At 44.6% G+C, this 19,541-nt stretch overlaps 1 protein-coding gene across 1 annotated transcript in view; it reads right to left on the bottom strand.

Annotated features, from left to right (window-relative positions):
• The window catches only part of LOC311137613 (unconventional myosin-VIIa-like), a gene marked incomplete at both ends in the record, with an annotated part of 82,026 nt that overhangs the window by 55,683 nt on the left and 6,802 nt on the right, over window positions 1-19,541 (bottom strand). The window contains 9 exons of the mRNA XM_084172115.1: window positions 4,106-4,241; window positions 4,787-4,997; window positions 6,167-6,309; window positions 7,547-7,666; window positions 8,444-8,520; window positions 10,092-10,245; window positions 13,767-13,880; window positions 15,160-15,302; window positions 15,876-15,997. Coding sequence (XP_084028241.1) covers window positions 4,106-4,241; window positions 4,787-4,997; window positions 6,167-6,309; window positions 7,547-7,666; window positions 8,444-8,520; window positions 10,092-10,245; window positions 13,767-13,880; window positions 15,160-15,302; window positions 15,876-15,997 — 1,220 coding nt within the window. The remainder of the gene's footprint in view (window positions 1-4,105; window positions 4,242-4,786; window positions 4,998-6,166; window positions 6,310-7,546; window positions 7,667-8,443; window positions 8,521-10,091; window positions 10,246-13,766; window positions 13,881-15,159; window positions 15,303-15,875; window positions 15,998-19,541) is intronic.

Below are 19,541 nucleotides of genomic sequence, written 5' to 3'. Positions count from 1 at the left end.
TAGCCAAGTTATCATTGACTCTGTACTGGTACCCAGTGTATATAGCCAAGTTATCATTGACTCGGTACTGGTACCCAGTGTATATAGCCAAGTTATCATTGACTCTGTACTGGTACCCAGTGTATATAGCCAAGTTATCATTGACTCGGTACTGGTACCCCGTGTATATAGCCAAGTTATCATTGACTCGGTACTGGTACTCAGTGTATATAGCCAAGTTATCATTGACTCGGTACTGGTACCCAGTGTATATAGCCAAGTTATCATTGACTCGGTACTGGTACCCAGTGTATATAGCCAAGTTATCATTGACTCGGTACTGGTACCCAGTGTATATAGCCAAGTTATCATTGACTCTGTACTGGTACCCCGTGTATATAGCCAAGTTATCATTGACTCGGTACTGGTACCCCGTGTATATAGCCAAGTTATCATTGACTCGGTACTGGTACCCAGTGTATATAGCCAAGTTATCATTGACTCAGTACTGGTACCCCGTGTATATAGCCAAGTTATCATTGACTCGGTACTGGTACCCAGTGTATATAGCCAAGTTATCATTGACTCGGTACTGGTACCCCGTGTATATAGCCAAGTTATCATTGACTCGGTACTGGTACCCCGTGTATATAGCCAAGTTATCATTGACTCGGTACTGGTACCCAGTGTATATAGCCAAGTTATCATTGACTCTGTACTGGTACCCCGTGTATATAGCCAAGTTATCATTGACTCTGTACTGGTACCCAGTGTATATAGCCAAGTTATCATTGACTCTGTACTGGTACCCCGTGTATATAGCCAAGTTATCATTGACTCGGTACTGGTACCCCGTTTATATAGCCAAGTTATCATTGACTCGATACTGGTACCCAGTGTATATAGCCAAGTTATCATTGACTCGGTACTGGTACCCAGTGTATATAGCCAAGTTATCATTGACTCGGTACTGGTACCCAGTGTATATAGCCAAGTTATCATTGACTCTGTACTGGTACCCCGTGTATATAGCCAAGTTATCATTGACTCGGTACTGGTACCCCGTGTATATAGCCAAGTTATCATTGACTCGGTACTGGTACCCAGTGTATATAGCCAAGTTATCATTGACTCAGTACTGGTACCCCGTGTATATAGCCAAGTTATCATTGACTCGGTACTGGTACCCAGTGTATATAGCCAAGTTATCATTGACTCGGTACTGGTACCCCGTGTATATAGCCAAGTTATCATTGACTCGGTACTGGTACCCCGTGTATATAGCCAAGTTATCATTGACTCGGTACTGGTACCCAGTGTATATAGCCAAGTTATCATTGACTCTGTACTGGTACCCCGTGTATATAGCCAAGTTATCATTGACTCTGTACTGGTACCCAGTGTATATAGCCAAGTTATCATTGACTCTGTACTGGTACCCCGTGTATATAGCCAAGTTATCATTGACTCGGTACTGGTACCCAGTGTATATAGCCAAGTTATCATTGACTCGGTACTGGTACCCAGTGTATATAGCCAAGTTATCATTGACTCGGTACTGGTACCCAGTGTATATAGCCAAGTTATCATTGACTCGGTACTGGTACCCAGTGTATATAGCCAAGTTATCATTGACTCTGTACTGGTACCCAGTGTATATAGCCAAGTTATCATTGACTTGGTACTGGTACCCAGTGTATATAGCCAAGTTATCATTGACTCTGTACTGGTACCCAGTGTATATAGCCAAGTTATCATTGACTCGGTACTGGTACCCCGTGTATATAGCCAAGTTATCATTGACTCGGTACTGGTACCCAGTGTATATAGCCAAGTTATCATTGACTCGGTACTGGTACCCAGTGTATATAGCCAAGTTATCATTGACTCGGTACTGGTACCCAGTGTATATAGCCAAGTTATCATTGACTCGGTACTGGTACCCAGTGTATATAGCCAAGTTATCATTGACTCTGTACTGGTACCCCGTGTATATAGCCAAGTTATCATTGACTCGGTACTGGTACCCAGTGTATATAGACAAGTTATCATTGACTCGGTACTGGTACCCAGTGTATATTGCCAAGTTATCATTGACTGTACTGGTACCCAGTGTATATAGCCAAGCTATCATTGACTCGGTACTGGTACCCAGTGTATATAGCCAAGTTATCATTGACTCTGTACTGGTACCCCGTGTATATAGCCAAGTTATCATTGACTGTACTGGTACCCAGTGTATATAGCCAAGCTATCATTGACTCGGTACTGGTACCCAGTGTATATAGCCAAGTTATCATTGACTCGGTACTGGTACCCGGTGTATATAGCCAAGTTATCATTGACTCTGTACTGGTACCCCGTGTATATAGCCAAGTTATCATTGACTCGGTACTGGTACCCCGTGTATATAGCCAAGTTATCATTGACTCTGTACTGGTACCCCGTTTATATAGCCAAGTTATCATTGACTCGGTACTGGTACCCAGTGTATATAGCCAAGTTATCATTCACTCGGTACTGGTACCCAGTGTATATAGCCAAGTTATCATTGACTCGGTACTGGTACCCAGTGTATATAGCCAAGTTATCATTGACTCTGTACTGGTACCCAGTGTATATAGCCAAGTTATCATTGACTTGGTACTGGTACCCAGTGTATATAGCCAAGTTATCATTGACTCTGTACTGGTACCCAGTGTATATAGCCAAGTTATCATTGACTCGGTACTGGTACCCCGTGTATATAGCCAAGTTATCATTGACTCGGTACTGGTACCCAGTGTATATAGCCAAGTTATCATTGACTCGGTACTGGTACCCAGTGTATATAGCCAAGTTATCATTGACTCGGTACTGGTACCCAGTGTATATAGCCAAGTTATAATTGACTCGGTACTGGTACCCAGTGTATATAGCCAAGTTATCATTGACTCTGTACTGGTACCCCGTGTATATAGCCAAGTTATCATTGACTCGGTACTGGTACCCAGTGTATATAGACAAGTTATCATTGACTCGGTACTGGTACCCAGTGTATATTGCCAAGTTATCATTGACTGTACTGGTACCCAGTGTATATAGCCAAGCTATCATTGACTCGGTACTGGTACCCAGTGTATATAGCCAAGTTATCATTGACTCGGTACTGGTACCCAGTGTATATAGCCAAGTTATCATTGACTCGGTACTGGTACCCAGTGTATATAGCCAAGTTATCATTGACTCTGTACTGGTACCCAGTGTATATAGCCAAGTTATCATTGACAAGGTACTGGTACCCCGTGTATATAGCCAAGTTATCATTGACTCAGTACTGGTACCCCGTGTATATAGCCAAGTTATCATTGACTCGGTACTGGTACCCAGTGTATATAGCCAAGTTATCATTGACTCGGTACTGGTACCCAGTGTATATAGCCAAGTTATCATTGACTCGGTACTGGTACCCAGTGTATATAGCCAAGTTATCATTGACTCGGTACTGGTAACCAGTGTATATAGGCAAGTTATCATTGACTCGGTACTGGTACCACGTGTATATAGCCAAGTTATCATTGACTCGGTACTGGTACCCAGTGTATATAGCCAAGTTATCATTGACTCGGTACTGGTACCCAGTGTATATAGCCAAGTTATCATTGACTCGGTACTGGTACCCAGTGTATATAGGCAAGTTATCATTGACTCGGTACTGGTACCCCGTGTATATAGCCAAGTTATCATTGACTCAGTACTGGTACCCAGTGTATATAGCCAAGTTATCATTGACTCGGTACTGGTACCCAGTGTATATAGCCAAGTTATCATTGACTCGGTACTGGTACCCAGTGTATATAGCCAAGTTATCATTGACTCAGTACTGGTACCCCGTGTATATAGCCAAGTTATCGGTACTCATTGTTTATCTATTACTACTTTTATTATTACGTGTTTTACTGTTCTATGATTTCTCTATTTTCTTTCTCTCTGTATTGTTGAGAAGGACCCGTAAGTAAGTATTTCACTGTTGGTCTACACCTGTTGTTTACGAAGCATGTGACATATACAATTTGATTTGATATTAAATCATTACAGTTTAGATTATAGCAATACAAAGTACGCGTCTCAGAAATCTTTAGAATACCTTTTGAATCGTAGTGGACCACCCCAGCGAAATGCTGGATTCCAAACTGCGTGTCGTGGTTGTTTTTAGGGGGAATATAGACATCGCCCTTCCCATGTACCTGGTTCATCTTGTTGATCATGGTAGTATCTGTACCCTGCACACAAACACACACACACACACACACACACACACACACACACACACACACACACACACACACACACACAACAGAACAAAGAACAGAAGAGTTAGGACCTTTCACTTGTCCGAGCCAGAACGGCCCATATGGTAGGAGACTATTTCTTGAGGCAGCTTGATGTACAAATACACCCCCTAGACAGGACGCTAGTCTGTCACAGGGCCTCACTTGTACATTAGAGCTATGGTTCTCAACCTGGGTTACTAGTACCCTTGGGGTACCTGGCCTATCCACAGGGGGTATTTGGGAAGACTCATAAGAACATAGGCCTTATAATCAGTTGCACACGAGGGGGGTACTTCAGAGCAAAATGTAATTGGGGAACAGTAACCAAAACATTTGAGAACCACCGAATTAGTTTGCATCCCAAATGTCTTCGTATTCTGTACATACTGTAGTATACTTCTATTGACGAGAGCCCTATGGGCAGTAGTGCACTATGTAGGGAATACAAGGCCCTTTGTGACGCAGTCTTAAAGTGCAGGGCGGAAGCTGGGTACCTTGGGGAAGTTGCTTTCCTCGTCGATAAGTGCCAGGATGTTAAGAGACTTGTTGGCCAGCACGTCCAGTGTTCTCTGGTTGTCGTTGTATTCAATGTGCTTCCAGACGATGTTCTCGCAGGCGTACTCATCCTGCTCCAGCTTGAAGACATGCTTCACGAAGAACTGCTGCAGCTGCTCGTTGGCGAAGTTGATACACAGCTGCTCAAAACTACAACGAAACAAGCAAACAACCCACACAATAATCAAAAGAATGGTCGACACACTTTAGGTAGTTAGAGTAAAGTCACTAAGGGTGACTGACTTTAGGGAGTTAGAGTAAAGTCACTAAGGGTGACTGACTTTAGGGAGTTAGAGTAAAGTCACTAAGGGTGACTGACTTTAGGGAGTTAGGATAAGGTCACTAAGGGTGACTGACGTTAGGGAGGTAGAGTAAAGTCACTAAGGGTGACTGACTTTAGGGAGTTAGAGTAAAGTCACTAAGGGTGACTGACTTTAGGGAGTTAGAGTAAAGTTACTAAGGGTGACTGACTTTAGGGAGGTAGAGTAAAGTCACAAAGGGTGACTGACTTTAGGGAGGTAGAGTAAAGTCACTAAGGGTGACTGACTTTAGGGAGTTAGGGTAAGGTCACTAAGGGTGACTGACTTTAGGGAGTTAGAGTAAAGTCACTAAGGGTGACTGACTTTAGGGAGTTAGGGTAAGGTCACTAAGGGTGACTGACTTTAGGGAGTTAGGGTAAGGTCACTAAGGGTGACTGACTTTAGGGAGTTAGAGTAAAGTCACTAAGGGTGACTGACTTTAGGGAGGTAGAGTAAAGTCACAAAGGGTGACTGACTTTAGGGAGGTAGAGTAAAGTCACTAAGGGTAACTGACTTTAGGGAGTTAGGGTAAGATCACTAAGGGTGACTGACTTTAGGGAGTTAGAGTAAAGTCACTAAGGGTGACTGACTTTAGGGAGTTAGGGTAAGGTCACTAAGGGTGACTGACTTTAGGGAGTTAGAGTAAAGTCACTAAGGGTGACTGACTTTAGGGAGTTAGAGTAAAGTCATAAAGGGTGACTGACTTTAGGGAGTTAGAGTAAAGTCACTAAGGGTGACTGACTTTAGGGAGTTAGAGTAAAGTCACTAAGGGTGACTGACTTTAGGGAGTTAGAGTAAAGTCACTAAGGGTGACTGACTTTAGGGAGCTAGAGTAAAGTCATAAAGGGTGACTGACTTTCATCCCCCCCTAAGGTTGTAAAATTCTGGTAACTTTTCTCCAATTCCGGAATCCTCCAAACGGAATTTCAAGAAAATCTGGGAATTTTGCAAAAGTTACTGGAATTTTGCAACCTTAATCCTCCCACAGGAATGAATGAAATATGTTGTGATGGTACAGACCTGTTCTTGTTGAAGTTCTCGAAGCCAAAGATGTCCAGCAGACCGATAGACTGTCTGACGTGTTTAGTGTCCTCAGGAGGAGGCTTGAACACAGCCTTGTTGATCTTCCCCACCACCCAGACAAACAGTCTACCATAGATGGCCTAGGGGGAGAATGAAGTACATTATCATACAGTATTATCATTGTTATAATGCATTATCACATATTATCACACATTATCTAACAGACAGAATTGTATTATAGCCAAGCATCGGAGATGATAATGTTTCTATTTTTACCCCATGACTGAAAGGTTCCCAAAGAAGAGTGTCTGATTTAAGCTCCAGATATATTATGGTCTTAGTAAGAGCAGATGCTGTCCCCTAGCCTGGTCCCAGACCTGTTTGTGCTGTCTTACCAACTCCTATAGTCATTACCTAGCCTGGTCCCAGACCCGTTTGTGCTGTCTTACCAACTCCTATAGTCATTACCTAGCCTGGTCCCAGACCTGTTTGTGCTGTCTTACCAACTCCTATGGTCATTACCTAGCCTGGTCCCAGACCTGTTCGTGCTGTCTTACCAACTCCTATGGTCATTACCTAGCCTGGTCCCAGACCTTTGTGCTGTCTTACCAACTCCTATAGTCATTACCTAGCCTGGTCCCAGACCTGTTTGTGCTGTCTTACCAACTCCTATAGTCATTACCTAGCCTGGTCCCAGACCTGTTTGTGCTGTCTTACCAACTCCTATGGTCATTACCTAGCCTGGTCCCAGACCTGTTTGTGCTGTCTTACCAACTCCTATGGTCATTACCTAGCCTGGTCCCAGACCTGTTTGTGCTGTCTTACCAACTCCTATGGTCATTACCTAGCCTGGTCCCAGACCTGTTTGTGCTGTCTTACCAACTCCTATGGTCATTACCTAGCCTGGTCCCAGACCTGTTCGTGCTGTTTTACCAACTCCTATGGTCATTACCTAGCCTGGTCCCAGACCTTTGTGCTGTCTTACCAACTCCTATGGTCATTACCTAGCCTGGTCCCAGACCTGTTTGTGCTGTCTTACCAACTCCTATGGTCATTACCTAGCCTGGTCCCAGACCTGTTCGTGCTGTTTTACCAACTCCTATGGTCATTACCTAGCCTGGTCCCAGACCTTTGTGCTGTCTTACCAACTCCTATGGTCATTACCTAGCCTGGTCCCAGACCTTTGTGCTGTCTTACCAACTCCTATAGTCATTACCTAGCCTGGTCCCAGACCTGTTTGTGCTGTCTTACCAACTCCTATGGTCATTACCTAGCCTGGTCCCAGACCTGTTCGTGCTGTCTTGCCAACTCCTATGGTCACTGGCACTCAATTTGGCAAGACAGTACAAACAAGACAGCAAGTGGTACCAGCCTCACCTTGACAAACGCGTCTCTGCCGTCCATGGCCTGGGCTGAGGTGAGGGGTTTGGTCACACTCTCCCTGGAGGTCATGAAGGAGCGCTGGGTCAGACTCTTCTCCAGGGCCTTAGGGTCCACCTGGACCACAAACAGAGAGGGACATCACAGAGGACAGTGACAGGTTAGGGTCCACCTGGACCACAAACAGAGAGGGACATCACAGAGGACAGTGACAGGTTAGGGTCCACCTGGACCACAAACAGAGAGGGACATCACAGAGGACAGTGACAGGTTAGGGTCCACCTGGACCACAAACAGAGAGGGACATCACAGAGGACAGTGACAGGTTAGGGTCCACCTGGACCACAAACAGAGAGGGACATCACAGAGGACAGTGACAGGTTAGGGTCCACCTGGACCACAAACAGAGAGGGACATCACAGAGGACAGTGACAGGTTAGGGTCCACCTGGACCACAAACAGAGAGGGACATCACAGAGGACAGTGACAGGTTAGGGTCCACCTGGACCACAAACAGAGAGGGACATCACAGAGGTCAGTGACAGGTTAGGGTCCACCTGGACCACAAACAGAGAGGGACATCACAGAGGACAGTGACAGGTTAGGGTCCACCTGGACCACAAACAGAGAGGGACATCACAGAGGTCAGTGACAGGTTAGGGTCCACCTGGACCACAAACAGAGAGGGACATCACAGAGGTCAGTGACAGGTTAGGGTCCACCTGGACCACAAACAGAGAGGGACATCACCGAGGACAGTGACAGGTTAGTCTGGAGCTAACAGATATCACACCATTTTCTTGTGTACCCTTCGTATTCTCGAGAACTGAAAGCAGTTTTGGGGGTATGGAAAAAACCTAGAACGTCTGGGATTGAGGCTAGTGACAGGCTTACCTCCAGAAGTTTGCTGGCCATGTTGAAATGATTTGACATCGTGACGTCACAGCTCTCCAGATTACTCAAAATGGTGGCTGGAAGGATCAAAGATAAGGAAGTCAGTTAAAGTAGGTCCTTCAGCGGCCCAATGGATTGGAAATGCAAAAATGTCTTCTTCCCCAACAGGCCCACACCATGGCTCTACCTCTAAATGTATTATTCCCCAACAGGCCCACACCATGGCTCTACCTCTAAATGTCTCCTTCCCCAACAGGCCCACACCATGGCTCTACCTCTAAATGTCTCCTTCCCCAACAGGCCCACACCATGGCTCTACCTCTAAATGTCTTCTTCCCCAACAGGCCCACACCATGGCTCTACCTCTAAATGTCTCCTTCCCCAACAGGCCCACACCATGGCTCTACCTCTAAATGTCTTCTTCCCCAACAGGCCCACACCATGGCTCTACCTCTAAATGTCTCCCCCAACAGGCCCACACCATGGCTCTACCTCTAAATGTCTCCTTCCCCAACAGGCCCACACCATGGCTCTACCTCTAAATGTCTTCCCCAACAGGCCCACACCATGGCTCTACCTCTAAATGTCTTCCCCAACAGGCCCACACCATGGCTCTACCTCTAAATGTCTCCTTCCCCAACAGGCCCACACCATGGCTCTACCTCTAAATGTCTCCTTCCCCAACAGGCCCACACCATGGCTCTACCTCTAAATGTCTCCTTCCCCAACAGGCCCACACCATGGCTCTACCTCTAAATGTCTCCTTCCCCAACAGGCCCACACCATGGCTCTACCTCTAAATGTCTTCCCCAACAGGCCCACACCATGGCTCTACCTCTAAATGTCTCCTTCCCCAACAGGCCCACACCATGGCTCTACCTCTAAATGTCTCCCCCAACAGGCCCACACCATGGCTCTACCTCTAAATGTCTCCTTCCCCAACAGGCCCACACCATGGCTCTACCTCTAAATGTCTCCTTCCCCAACAGGCCCACACCATGGCTCTACCTCTAAATGTCTTCTTCCCCAACAGGCCCACACCATGGCTCTACCTCTAAATGTCTTCCCCAACAGGCCCACACCATGGCTCTACCTCTAAATGTCTCCTTCCCCAACAGGCCCACACCATGGCTCTACTCTGTGATTCCTCACATCATGTTTTTCTCAACCTTATTACAGTAGTAGGTCCAAAGTCCCAATCCTAGACCAGGAGAGAGGATAGGTTAGGGTAAAGTCCTCCTCCCTGTTCCAGACCTTCACAGACATAAAACCCTCCTCCCTGTTTCAAACTTCAAATACATAAAACCCTCCTCCCTGTTCCTGACCTTCACAGACATAAAACCCTCCTCCCTGTTCCAGACCTTCACAGACATAAAACCCTCCTCCCTGTTTCAAACTTCAAATACATAAAACCCTCCTCCCTGTTCCAGACCTTCAAAGAAATACAAATCTCCTCCCTGTTCCAAACCTTCAAAGAAATAAAAATCTCCTCCCTGTTCCAAACCTTCAAAGAAATACAAATCTCCTCCCTGTTCCAAACCTTCAAAGAAATAAAAATCTCCTCCCTGTTCCAAACCTTCAAAGAAATAAAACTCTCCTCCCTGTTCCTGACCTTCAAAGACATAAAACTCTCCTCCCTGTTCCTGACCTTCAAAGACAACGTTTCCCAGGTGGAGTAAAGCAGCCAGTAACTTGTTGATCTCCCAGGAGTCATTCTCAGAGAACATCAGGATCTTCATGGCCGAGCGGAAGTGGGCGTACTCCTTAATGTCATCACGCCCATCGCAACTGGTGCAGTTACCCTGGCAACGCAGAACAACAACAACCAGGCTCAGAAAAACATGATACTGATGCATCTCAGACCTGGTCCCCATTTAGATCAATTAACAATTATCCATTCATAATTTGTAATTCATACATGTGCAACACTGGTATGCATTAGGGATCGAAGTTAATCCCATTCCAGTGTGAGAGTGATGTGTTCGTAGTAGAACCAATGATGTCCATAAACACAATACATATACATGTATATAACATCTGTTAAAAGAAATACAGTGCCTTCAGAAAGTATTCAGACCCCTGAACTTTTTCCACATTTTGTTACGTTACAGCCTTATTCTAAAATTGATTACATGATTTTTTTCCCACATCAATCTACACACAATACCACATAATGACAAAGCAAAAACTGTTTTTTAGAAGAAAAAAAACGGAAATATCACATTTACATAAGTATTCAGACCCTTTACACAGTACTTTGTTGAAGCACCTTTGGCAGCAATTACAGCCTCAAGTCTTCTTGGGTATGACGCTACAAGCTTGGCACACCTGTATTTGGGGAGTTTTTCCCATTCTTCTCTGCAGATCCTCTCAAGCTCCGTCAGGTTGGATGGGGAGCGTCGCTGCACAGCTATTTTCAGGTCTCTCCAGAGATGTTTGATCAGGTTCAAGTCCAGGCTCTGGCTGGGCCACTCAAGGACATTCAGAGACTTGTCCCGAAGCCACTCCTGCGTTGTCTTGGCTGTGTGCTTAGGGTTGTTGTCCTGTTAGAAGGTGAACCTTCGCCCCAGTCTGAGGTCCTGAGCGCTCTGGAGCAGGTGTTCACTAAGGATCTCTCTGTACTTTGCTCCGTTCATCCTTCCCTCGATCCTGACTAGTCTCCCAGTCCCTGCTGCTGAAAAACATCCCCACAGCATGATGCTGCCACCACCATGCTTCACCGTAGGGATGGTACCAGGTTTCCTCCAGACGTGACGCTTGGCATTCAGGCCAAAGGGTTCAATCTTGGTTTCATCAGACCAGAGAATCTGGTTTCTCATGGTCTGAGAGTCTTTAGGTACCTTTTGGCAAACTCCAAGCGGGCTGTCATGTGCCTTTTACTGAGGAGTGGCTTCCGTCTGGCCACTCTACCATAAAGACCTGATTGGTGGAGTGCTGCAGAGATGGTTGTCCTTCTCCAGGTTCCACAGAGGAACTCTGGAGCTCTGTCAGAGTGACCATCGGGTTCTTGGTCACCTCCCTGACCAAGGCCCTTGCCCTTCTCCCCCGATTGCTCAGTTTGTGCACCTTATATAGACAGGTGTGTGCCTTTCCAAATCATGTCCAATCAATTGAATTTACCACAGGTGGACTCCAATCAAGTTGAAGAAACATCTCAAGGATGATCAATGGAAACAGGATGCACCTGAGCTCAATTTCATAGCAAAGGGTCTGAATACTTATGTAAATAAGGTATTTCTGTTTTACATTTTTAATACATTTGCAAAAATGTCTAGAAACCTGTTTTTGCTTTCTCATTATGTGGTATTGTGTGTAGATTGATGAGGAAAATGTTTTATTTAATCAATTTTAGAATAAGGTTGAAACGTAACAAAATTTTGAAAAAGTCAAGGGGTCTGAATACTTTCTGAAGGCACTGTATGTCTATGTGTTGTTACCATGGTGAGGTAGCTACTATATAGATATGTGTGTGGTTGTTACCATGGTGAGGTAGCTACTATATAGATATGTGTCTGGTTGTTACCATGGTGAGGTAGCTACTATTTAGATATGTGTGTGGTTGTTACCATGGTGAGGTAGCTACTATATATATATGTATGTGGTTGTTACCATGGTGAGGTAGCTACTACATAGATATGTGTGTGGTTGTTACCATGGTGAGGTAGCTACTATATATATATGTATGTGGTTGTTACCATGGTGAGGTAGCTACTACATAGATATGTGTGTGGTTGTTACAATGGTGAGGTAGCTACTATATAGATATGTGTGTGGTTGTTACCATGGTGAGGTAGCTACTATATAGATATGTGTGTGGTTGTTACCATGGTGAGGTAGCTACTATATAGATATGTGTGTGGTTGTTACCATGGTGAGGTAGCTACTATATAGATATGTGTGTGGTTGTTACCATGGTGAGGTAGCTACTATATAGATATGTGTGTGGTTGTTACCATGGTGAGGTAGCTACTATTTAGATATGTGTGTGGTTGTTACCATGGTGAGGTAGCTACTATATAGATATGTGTGTGGTTGTTACCATGGTGAGGTAGCTACTATTTAGATATGTGTGTGGTTGTTACCATGGTGAGGTAGCTACTATTTAGATATGTGTGTGGTTGTTACCATGGTGAGGTAGCTACTATATAGATATGTGTGTGGTTGTTACCATGGTGAGGTAGCTACTATATAGATATGTGTGTGGTTGTTACCATGGTGAGGTAGCTATTATATAGATATGTGTGTGGTTGTTACCATGGTGAGGTAGCTATTTTATAGATATGTGTGTGGTTGTTACCATGGTGAGGTAGCTACTATTTAGATATGTGTTTGGTTGTTACCATGATGAGGTAGCTATTTTATAGATATGTGTGTGGTTGTTACCATGGTGAGGTAGCTACTATAAAGATATGTGTGTGGTTGTTACCATGGTGAGGTAGCTATTTTATAGATATGTGTGTGGTTGTTACCATGGTGAGGTAGCTACTATTTAGATATGTGTGTGGTTGTTACCATGGTGAGGTAGCTACTATATGTGTGTGGTTGTTACCATGGTGAGGTAGCTACTATATAGATATGTGTGTGGTTGTTACCATGGTGAGGTAGCTACTATTTAGATATGTGTGTGGTTGTTACCATGGTGAGGTAGCTACTATTTAGATATGTGTGTGGTTGTTACCATGGTGAGGTAGCTACTATATATATATGTATGTGGTTGTTACCATGGTGAGGTAGCTACTACATAGATATGTGTGTGGTTGTTACCATGGTGAGGTAGCTACTATATATATATGTATGTGGTTGTTACCATGGTGAGGTAGCTACTACATAGATATGTGTGTGGTTGTTACAATGGTGAGGTAGCTACTATATAGATATGTGTGTGGTTGTTACCATGGTGAGGTAGCTACTATATAGATATGTGTGTGGTTGTTACCATGGTGAGGTAGCTACTATATAGATATGTGTGTGGTTGTTACCATGGTGAGGTAGCTACTATATAGATATGTGTGTGGTTGTTACCATGGTGAGGTAGCTACTATATAGATATGTGTGTGGTTGTTACCATGGTGAGGTAGCTACTATTTAGATATGTGTGTGGTTGTTACCATGGTGAGGTAGCTACTATATAGATATGTGTGTGGTTGTTACCATGGTGAGGTAGCTACTATTTAGATATGTGTGTGGTTGTTACCATGGTGAGGTAGCTACTATTTAGATATGTGTGTGGTTGTTACCATGGTGAGGTAGCTACTATATAGATATGTGTGTGGTTGTTACCATGGTGAGGTAGCTACTATATAGATATGTGTGTGGTTGTTACCATGGTGAGGTAGTTGTACTCGGAGGCGTTGCCTAGAGACAGGATCTTCTTCTGTTCAGCAGGCATCCCCATCAACATACAGTAGAATATGTGGTAGTTCCTCTCCTCAGGGGCCTGCACATACAAACACAATCACAACACACAGAACACACTTCCTCTATGGGCCTGCACATACAAACAATACTTACTAACCACCCGAAATTATCTGCAAAACTTGGGGGCGAACTTCCACTTAAGTCGAATTTTCACTTAGTCATGCAATGATGTCAATGGGAGAGTGAAAATTCGACTTACAGTTTTTCTCAATCGTGTACATGCATTTTTCGGAACAATGTTGTCATTATTCAAAACAGAGTCCACAAGATACAGAACTGTGGTCTTTTACCGTAAATGGGTTTTCAAAATGTATCTGCCTTCTCAAAACATAAATACACATGCTAAAAGATTAAAGCAACTATACTCATCTCTTGAGTCCAAGCAGACAAAACAGAAAGTCTTTTAAAAATCTATAAATTTTCTTTGCAGTCACTAAATCATGATGATCAAAATTGGAAGTACAACTATCCAAAGGTGCAGAATTATGGGACATTACTTTCAGAGTAACACAATGCAATGTACAGTAGATATATTAGAATGAGCTATGTCAAGAATACACTATATGAATACACAGTGTGAACAACTGTATAAAAGAAACCGTCCAGTGTTTAATGTCTGTACAGTATGTAAATGGAAAAAGCAGCGTTGGCTGTGCATGTGAGGATAACCCAAAGCTGCTTAGAAGTCATCCAAATTATTTCATTACATCACATTTTTAGTCATTTAGCAGACGCTCTTATCCAGAGCGACTTACAGTTAGTGAGTACATACATTTTTTTTCTTCATACTGGTCCCCCCGTGGGAATCGAACCCACAACCCTGGCGTTGCAAGCGCCATGCTCTACCAACTGAGCTACACGGGACTACTTCCCTGCATTTTCCGCGATATTGTAAAGAATCCTAACAATTAGACAGTCCCCATTCCCTAGATCTTCCCATGTATCGTTTATGGTATGACACTGATGGGATGGTTTAGCATGTCGTGCAGTAGTATTTACTGGTCGATGGAAACAGTGAACACAACGGCACACATTTCTCTTCCGATGAAAACAATGTGTTAGTATTCTGTGAACAAAAGTCAGGTACACAAAGGCAAATAAATGATCAGAGGTTTTGTAAATGAATTTTGAGCATTTTGATCATTGCTGTTCTGCTACGAGATACGTTTCAACACAGATCCGTTGCTTGTACGCCACTGAGAACAACTAAGTGGAAGTTTGAATTCGCCACCTTTAGCTGTAACACGTATTTATTCCCATTCCCACAGAAACGTACGGATGCCATCCACGTCTCCTACCTGTCTGCAGACGCGGGATTTCTCCAGCAGGTACTGCTCTATCTTAGCCCCTTCGATGGCCCCGCCCTTAGTGAAGTTAACGTCTATGTACTTCCCGAAGCGACTGGAGTTGTCGTTGCGGATGGTTTTGGCATTACCAAAGGCTGAAAGAAGAGCAGAAGTTGCAGTATATTTATAAGGTAGAATAGAAAAACAACCTTTCATTAGGAAGGGACCACAGGTCCAGGGAGAGCAGATTCAAATCACATTCATTCATTATTCTGGTGCAACAAGATCCCAGTCTGCTGAATGAATGAATGAATGAATGAATGAATGAATGAATGAATGAATGAATCCATCCATCCATCCATCCATCCATCCATCCATCACCATCCATCCATCCATCCATCCATCCATCCATCCATCCATCCACTCCATCCATCCATCCATCCATCCATCCATCCATCCATCCATCCTCCATCCATCCATCCATCCATCCATCCTCCATCCATCCATCACCATCCATCCATCCTCCATCCATCCATCCATCCATCCATCCATCCTCCATCCACATCCATCCATCCATCCATCCTCCATCCATCCATCCATCCATCCATCCATCCTCCATCCATCCATCCATCCATCCTCCATCCATCCATCCATCCATCCATCCATCCATCCTCCATCCATCCATCCATCCATCCTCCATCCATCCATCCATCCATCCATGCTCTTACCCTCCAGTATAGGGTTGGCCTCCAGTATCTGTTGTTCTATCCAGGAGTGTTGCCCGCTCACAGCAGCTAGGAACTGCAGCATCAACTTGGTGCTCTCTGTCTTTCCTGCTCCAGACTCACCACTGAAACACAGGGAACATAGTTTACATAGGCTATACAATCTAATGTACTTCTAGGCTATACAATCTAATGTACTTCTAGGCTATACAATCTAATGTACTTCTAGGCTATACAATCTAATGTACTTCTAGGCTATACAATCTAATGTACTTCTAGGCTATACAATCTAATGTACTTTAGGCTATACAATCTAATGTACTTCTAGGCTATACAATCTAATGTACTTCTAGGCTATACAATCTAATGTACTTCTAGGCTATACAATCTAATGTACTTCTAGGCTATACAATCTAATGTACTTCTAGGCTATACAATCTAATGTACTTCTAGGCTATACAATCTAATGTACTTCTAGGCTATACAATCTAATGTACTTCTAGGCTATACAATCTAATGTACTTCTAGGCTATACAATCTAATGTACTTCTAGGCAATACAATCTAATGTACTTCTAGGCTATACAATCTAATGTACTTCTAGGCTATACAATCTAATGTACTTCTAGGCTATACAATCTAATGTACTTCTAGGCTTTACAATCTAATGTACTTCTAGGCTATACAATCTAATGTACTTCTAGGCTATACAATCTAATGTACTTCTAGGCTATACAATCTAATGTACTTCTAGGCTATACAATCTAATGTACTTCTAGGCTATACAATCTAATGTACTTCTAGGCTATACAATCTAATGTACTTCTAGGCTATACAATCGAATGTACTTCTAGGCTATACAATCTAATGTACTTCTAGGCTATACAATCTAATGTACTTCTCTTGTTCATTTTATTATGCTGATCTACAATCTCAGTTTTCTTAATGTTGATTTTGCTGGTTGAATTTGAATGTTTCCAAAGCCACATGGTCCTGTTTTTCAGCGTTAGTTACTATGGCAACATCCTCCTGACCTGCTGGAGACAGTGGGAGGCCGCGGGGCCAGACGGAATACCAGGACGCGTACTCAGAGCAACATCCTCCTGGCCTGCTGGAGACAGTGGGAGGCCGCGGGGCCAGACGGAATACCAGGATGCGTACTCAGAGCAACATCCTCCTGGCCTGCTGGAGACAGTGGGAGGCCGCGGGGCCAGACGGAATACCAGGACGCGTACTCAGAGCAACATCCTCCTGGCCTGCTGGAGACAGTGGGAGGCCGCGGGGCCAGACGGAATACCAGGACGCGTACTCAGAGCAACATCCTCCTGGCCTGCTGGAGACAGTGGGAGGCCGCGGGGCCAGACGGAATACCAGGACGCGTACTCAGAGCAACATCCTCCTGGCCTGCTGGAGACAGTGGGAGGCCGCGGGGCCCGACGGAATACCAGGACGCGTACTCAGAGCAACATCCTCCTGGCCTGCTGGAGACAGTGGGAGGCCGCGGGGCCAGACGGAATACCAGGACGCGTACTCAGAGCAACATCCTCCTGGCCTGCTGGAGACAGTGGGAGGCCGCGGGGCCCGACGGAATACCAGGACGCGTACTCAGAGCAACATCCTCCTGGCCTGCTGGAGACAGTGGGAGGCCGCGGGGCCCGACGGAATACCAGGACGCGTACTCAGAGCAACATCCTCCTGGCCTGCTGGAGACAGTGGGAGGCCGCGGGGCCAGACGGAATACCAGGACGCGTACTCAGAGCAACATCCTCCTGGCCTGCTGGAGACAGTGGGAGGCCGCGGGGCCCGACGGAATACCAGGACGCGTACTCAGAGCATGCGAGTGTCTTCACTGACATTTTCAACCTAGCCATGACCCGGTTTGTAGTCCCCGTGAACGTCAAGGTAACCTGCCTAAATGACTACCGCCCGTAGCACTCACATCAATAGCCATGAAGTGCTTTGAAAGGCTGGTATTGGCTCACATCAACACCATAATCCCAGACACCCTGGACTCACTCCAATTCTCATACCGCCCCAACAGATCCACAGATGATGCAATCTATTGCACTCCACACTGCCCTTTCCCACCTGGACAAAAAAGGAACACCTATGCAAGAATGTTGTTTATTGACTACAGCTCAGCATTCAACACCATAGTGCCCTTCCAAGCTCATCAATAAGCTCAGGACCCTGGGACTGAACACCTCCCTCTGCAACTGGATCCTGGACTTCCTGATGGGCCGCCCCGAGGCAGTGAGGGTAGGCAACAACACAATTGCCACGCTGACCCTCAACACGGGGGCCCCTCAGGGGTGTGTGCTTAGTCCCCTCCTGTAATCCCTGTTAACCCACGACTGTGTGGCCGCGAATGACTCCAACACCATCAAGTTTGCTGATGACACGACGGTGGTAGGCCTGATCACTGACGACGATGTGGCAGCCTATAGGGATGAGGTCAGAGACCTGGCAGTGTGGTGCCTGGACAACAACCTCTCCCTCAACGTCAGCAAGACAAAGGAGCTGATCGTGGACTACAGGAAACGATCAGCCATGTTAGAAATGAGCGCATGGAACTCCTAGCCTTTAGGCCAATGCAGCAGTAGGCCTACAGTGGCTTGGCATTTTTCCTATTTTGTTGCCATACAACCTGGAATTACATAACATGCCTACCACTTTGAAGATGCAAAATATTTTTTATTGTGAATCAAACAAGAAATAAGACAAAAAACTCGGTACTGGTACTCCCTGTATATAGCCATGTTATTACCTGGTACTCCCTGTATATAGCCATGTTATTACCTGGTACTTCCTGTATATAGCCATGTTATTACCTGGTACTTCCTGTATATAGCCATGTTATTACCTGGTACTCCCTGTATATAGCCATGTTATTACCTGGTACTCCCTGTATATAGCCATGTTATTACCTGGTACTTCCTGTATATAGCCATGTTATTACCTGGTACTTCCTGTATATAGCCATGTTATTACCTGGTACTCCCTGTATATAGCCATGTTATTACCTGGTACTTCCTGTATATAGCCATGGTATTACCTGATACTTCCTGTATATAGCCATGGTATTACCTGGTACTCCCTGTATATAGCCATGGTATTACCTGGTACTCCCTGTATATAGCCATGTTATTACCTGGTACTCCCTGTATATAGCCATGGTATTACCTGATACTCCCTGTATATAGCCATGGTATTACCTGGTACTCCCTGTATATAGCCATGTTATTCCCTGGTACTCCCTGTATATAGCCATGTTATTACCTGGTACTTCCTGTATATAGCCATGTTATTACCTGATACTTCCTGTATATAGCCATGTTATTACCTGATACTTCCTGTATATAGCGATGTTATTACCTGGTACTTCCTGTATATAGCCATGTTATTACCTGATACTTCCTGTATATAGCCATGTTATTACCTGGTACTTCCTGTATATAGCCATGTTATTACCTGGTACTCCCTGTATATAGCCATGTTATTACCTGGTACTTCCTGTATATAGCCATGTTATTACCTGGTACTCCCTGTATATAGCCATGTTATTACCTGGTACTTCCTGTATATAGCCATGGTATTACCTGATACTTCCTGTATATAGCCATGGTATTACCTGGTACTCCCTGTATATAGCCATGGTATTACCTGGTAC

This window comes from Coregonus lavaretus, assembly GCF_964263955.1.
Source record: "Coregonus lavaretus genome assembly, chromosome: 11".
Taxonomy (NCBI): domain Eukaryota; kingdom Metazoa; phylum Chordata; class Actinopteri; order Salmoniformes; family Salmonidae; genus Coregonus; species Coregonus lavaretus.
The sequence above is the reverse complement of the archived record's forward strand: the minus strand, read 5'-3'. Positions and strand labels throughout refer to the sequence as shown.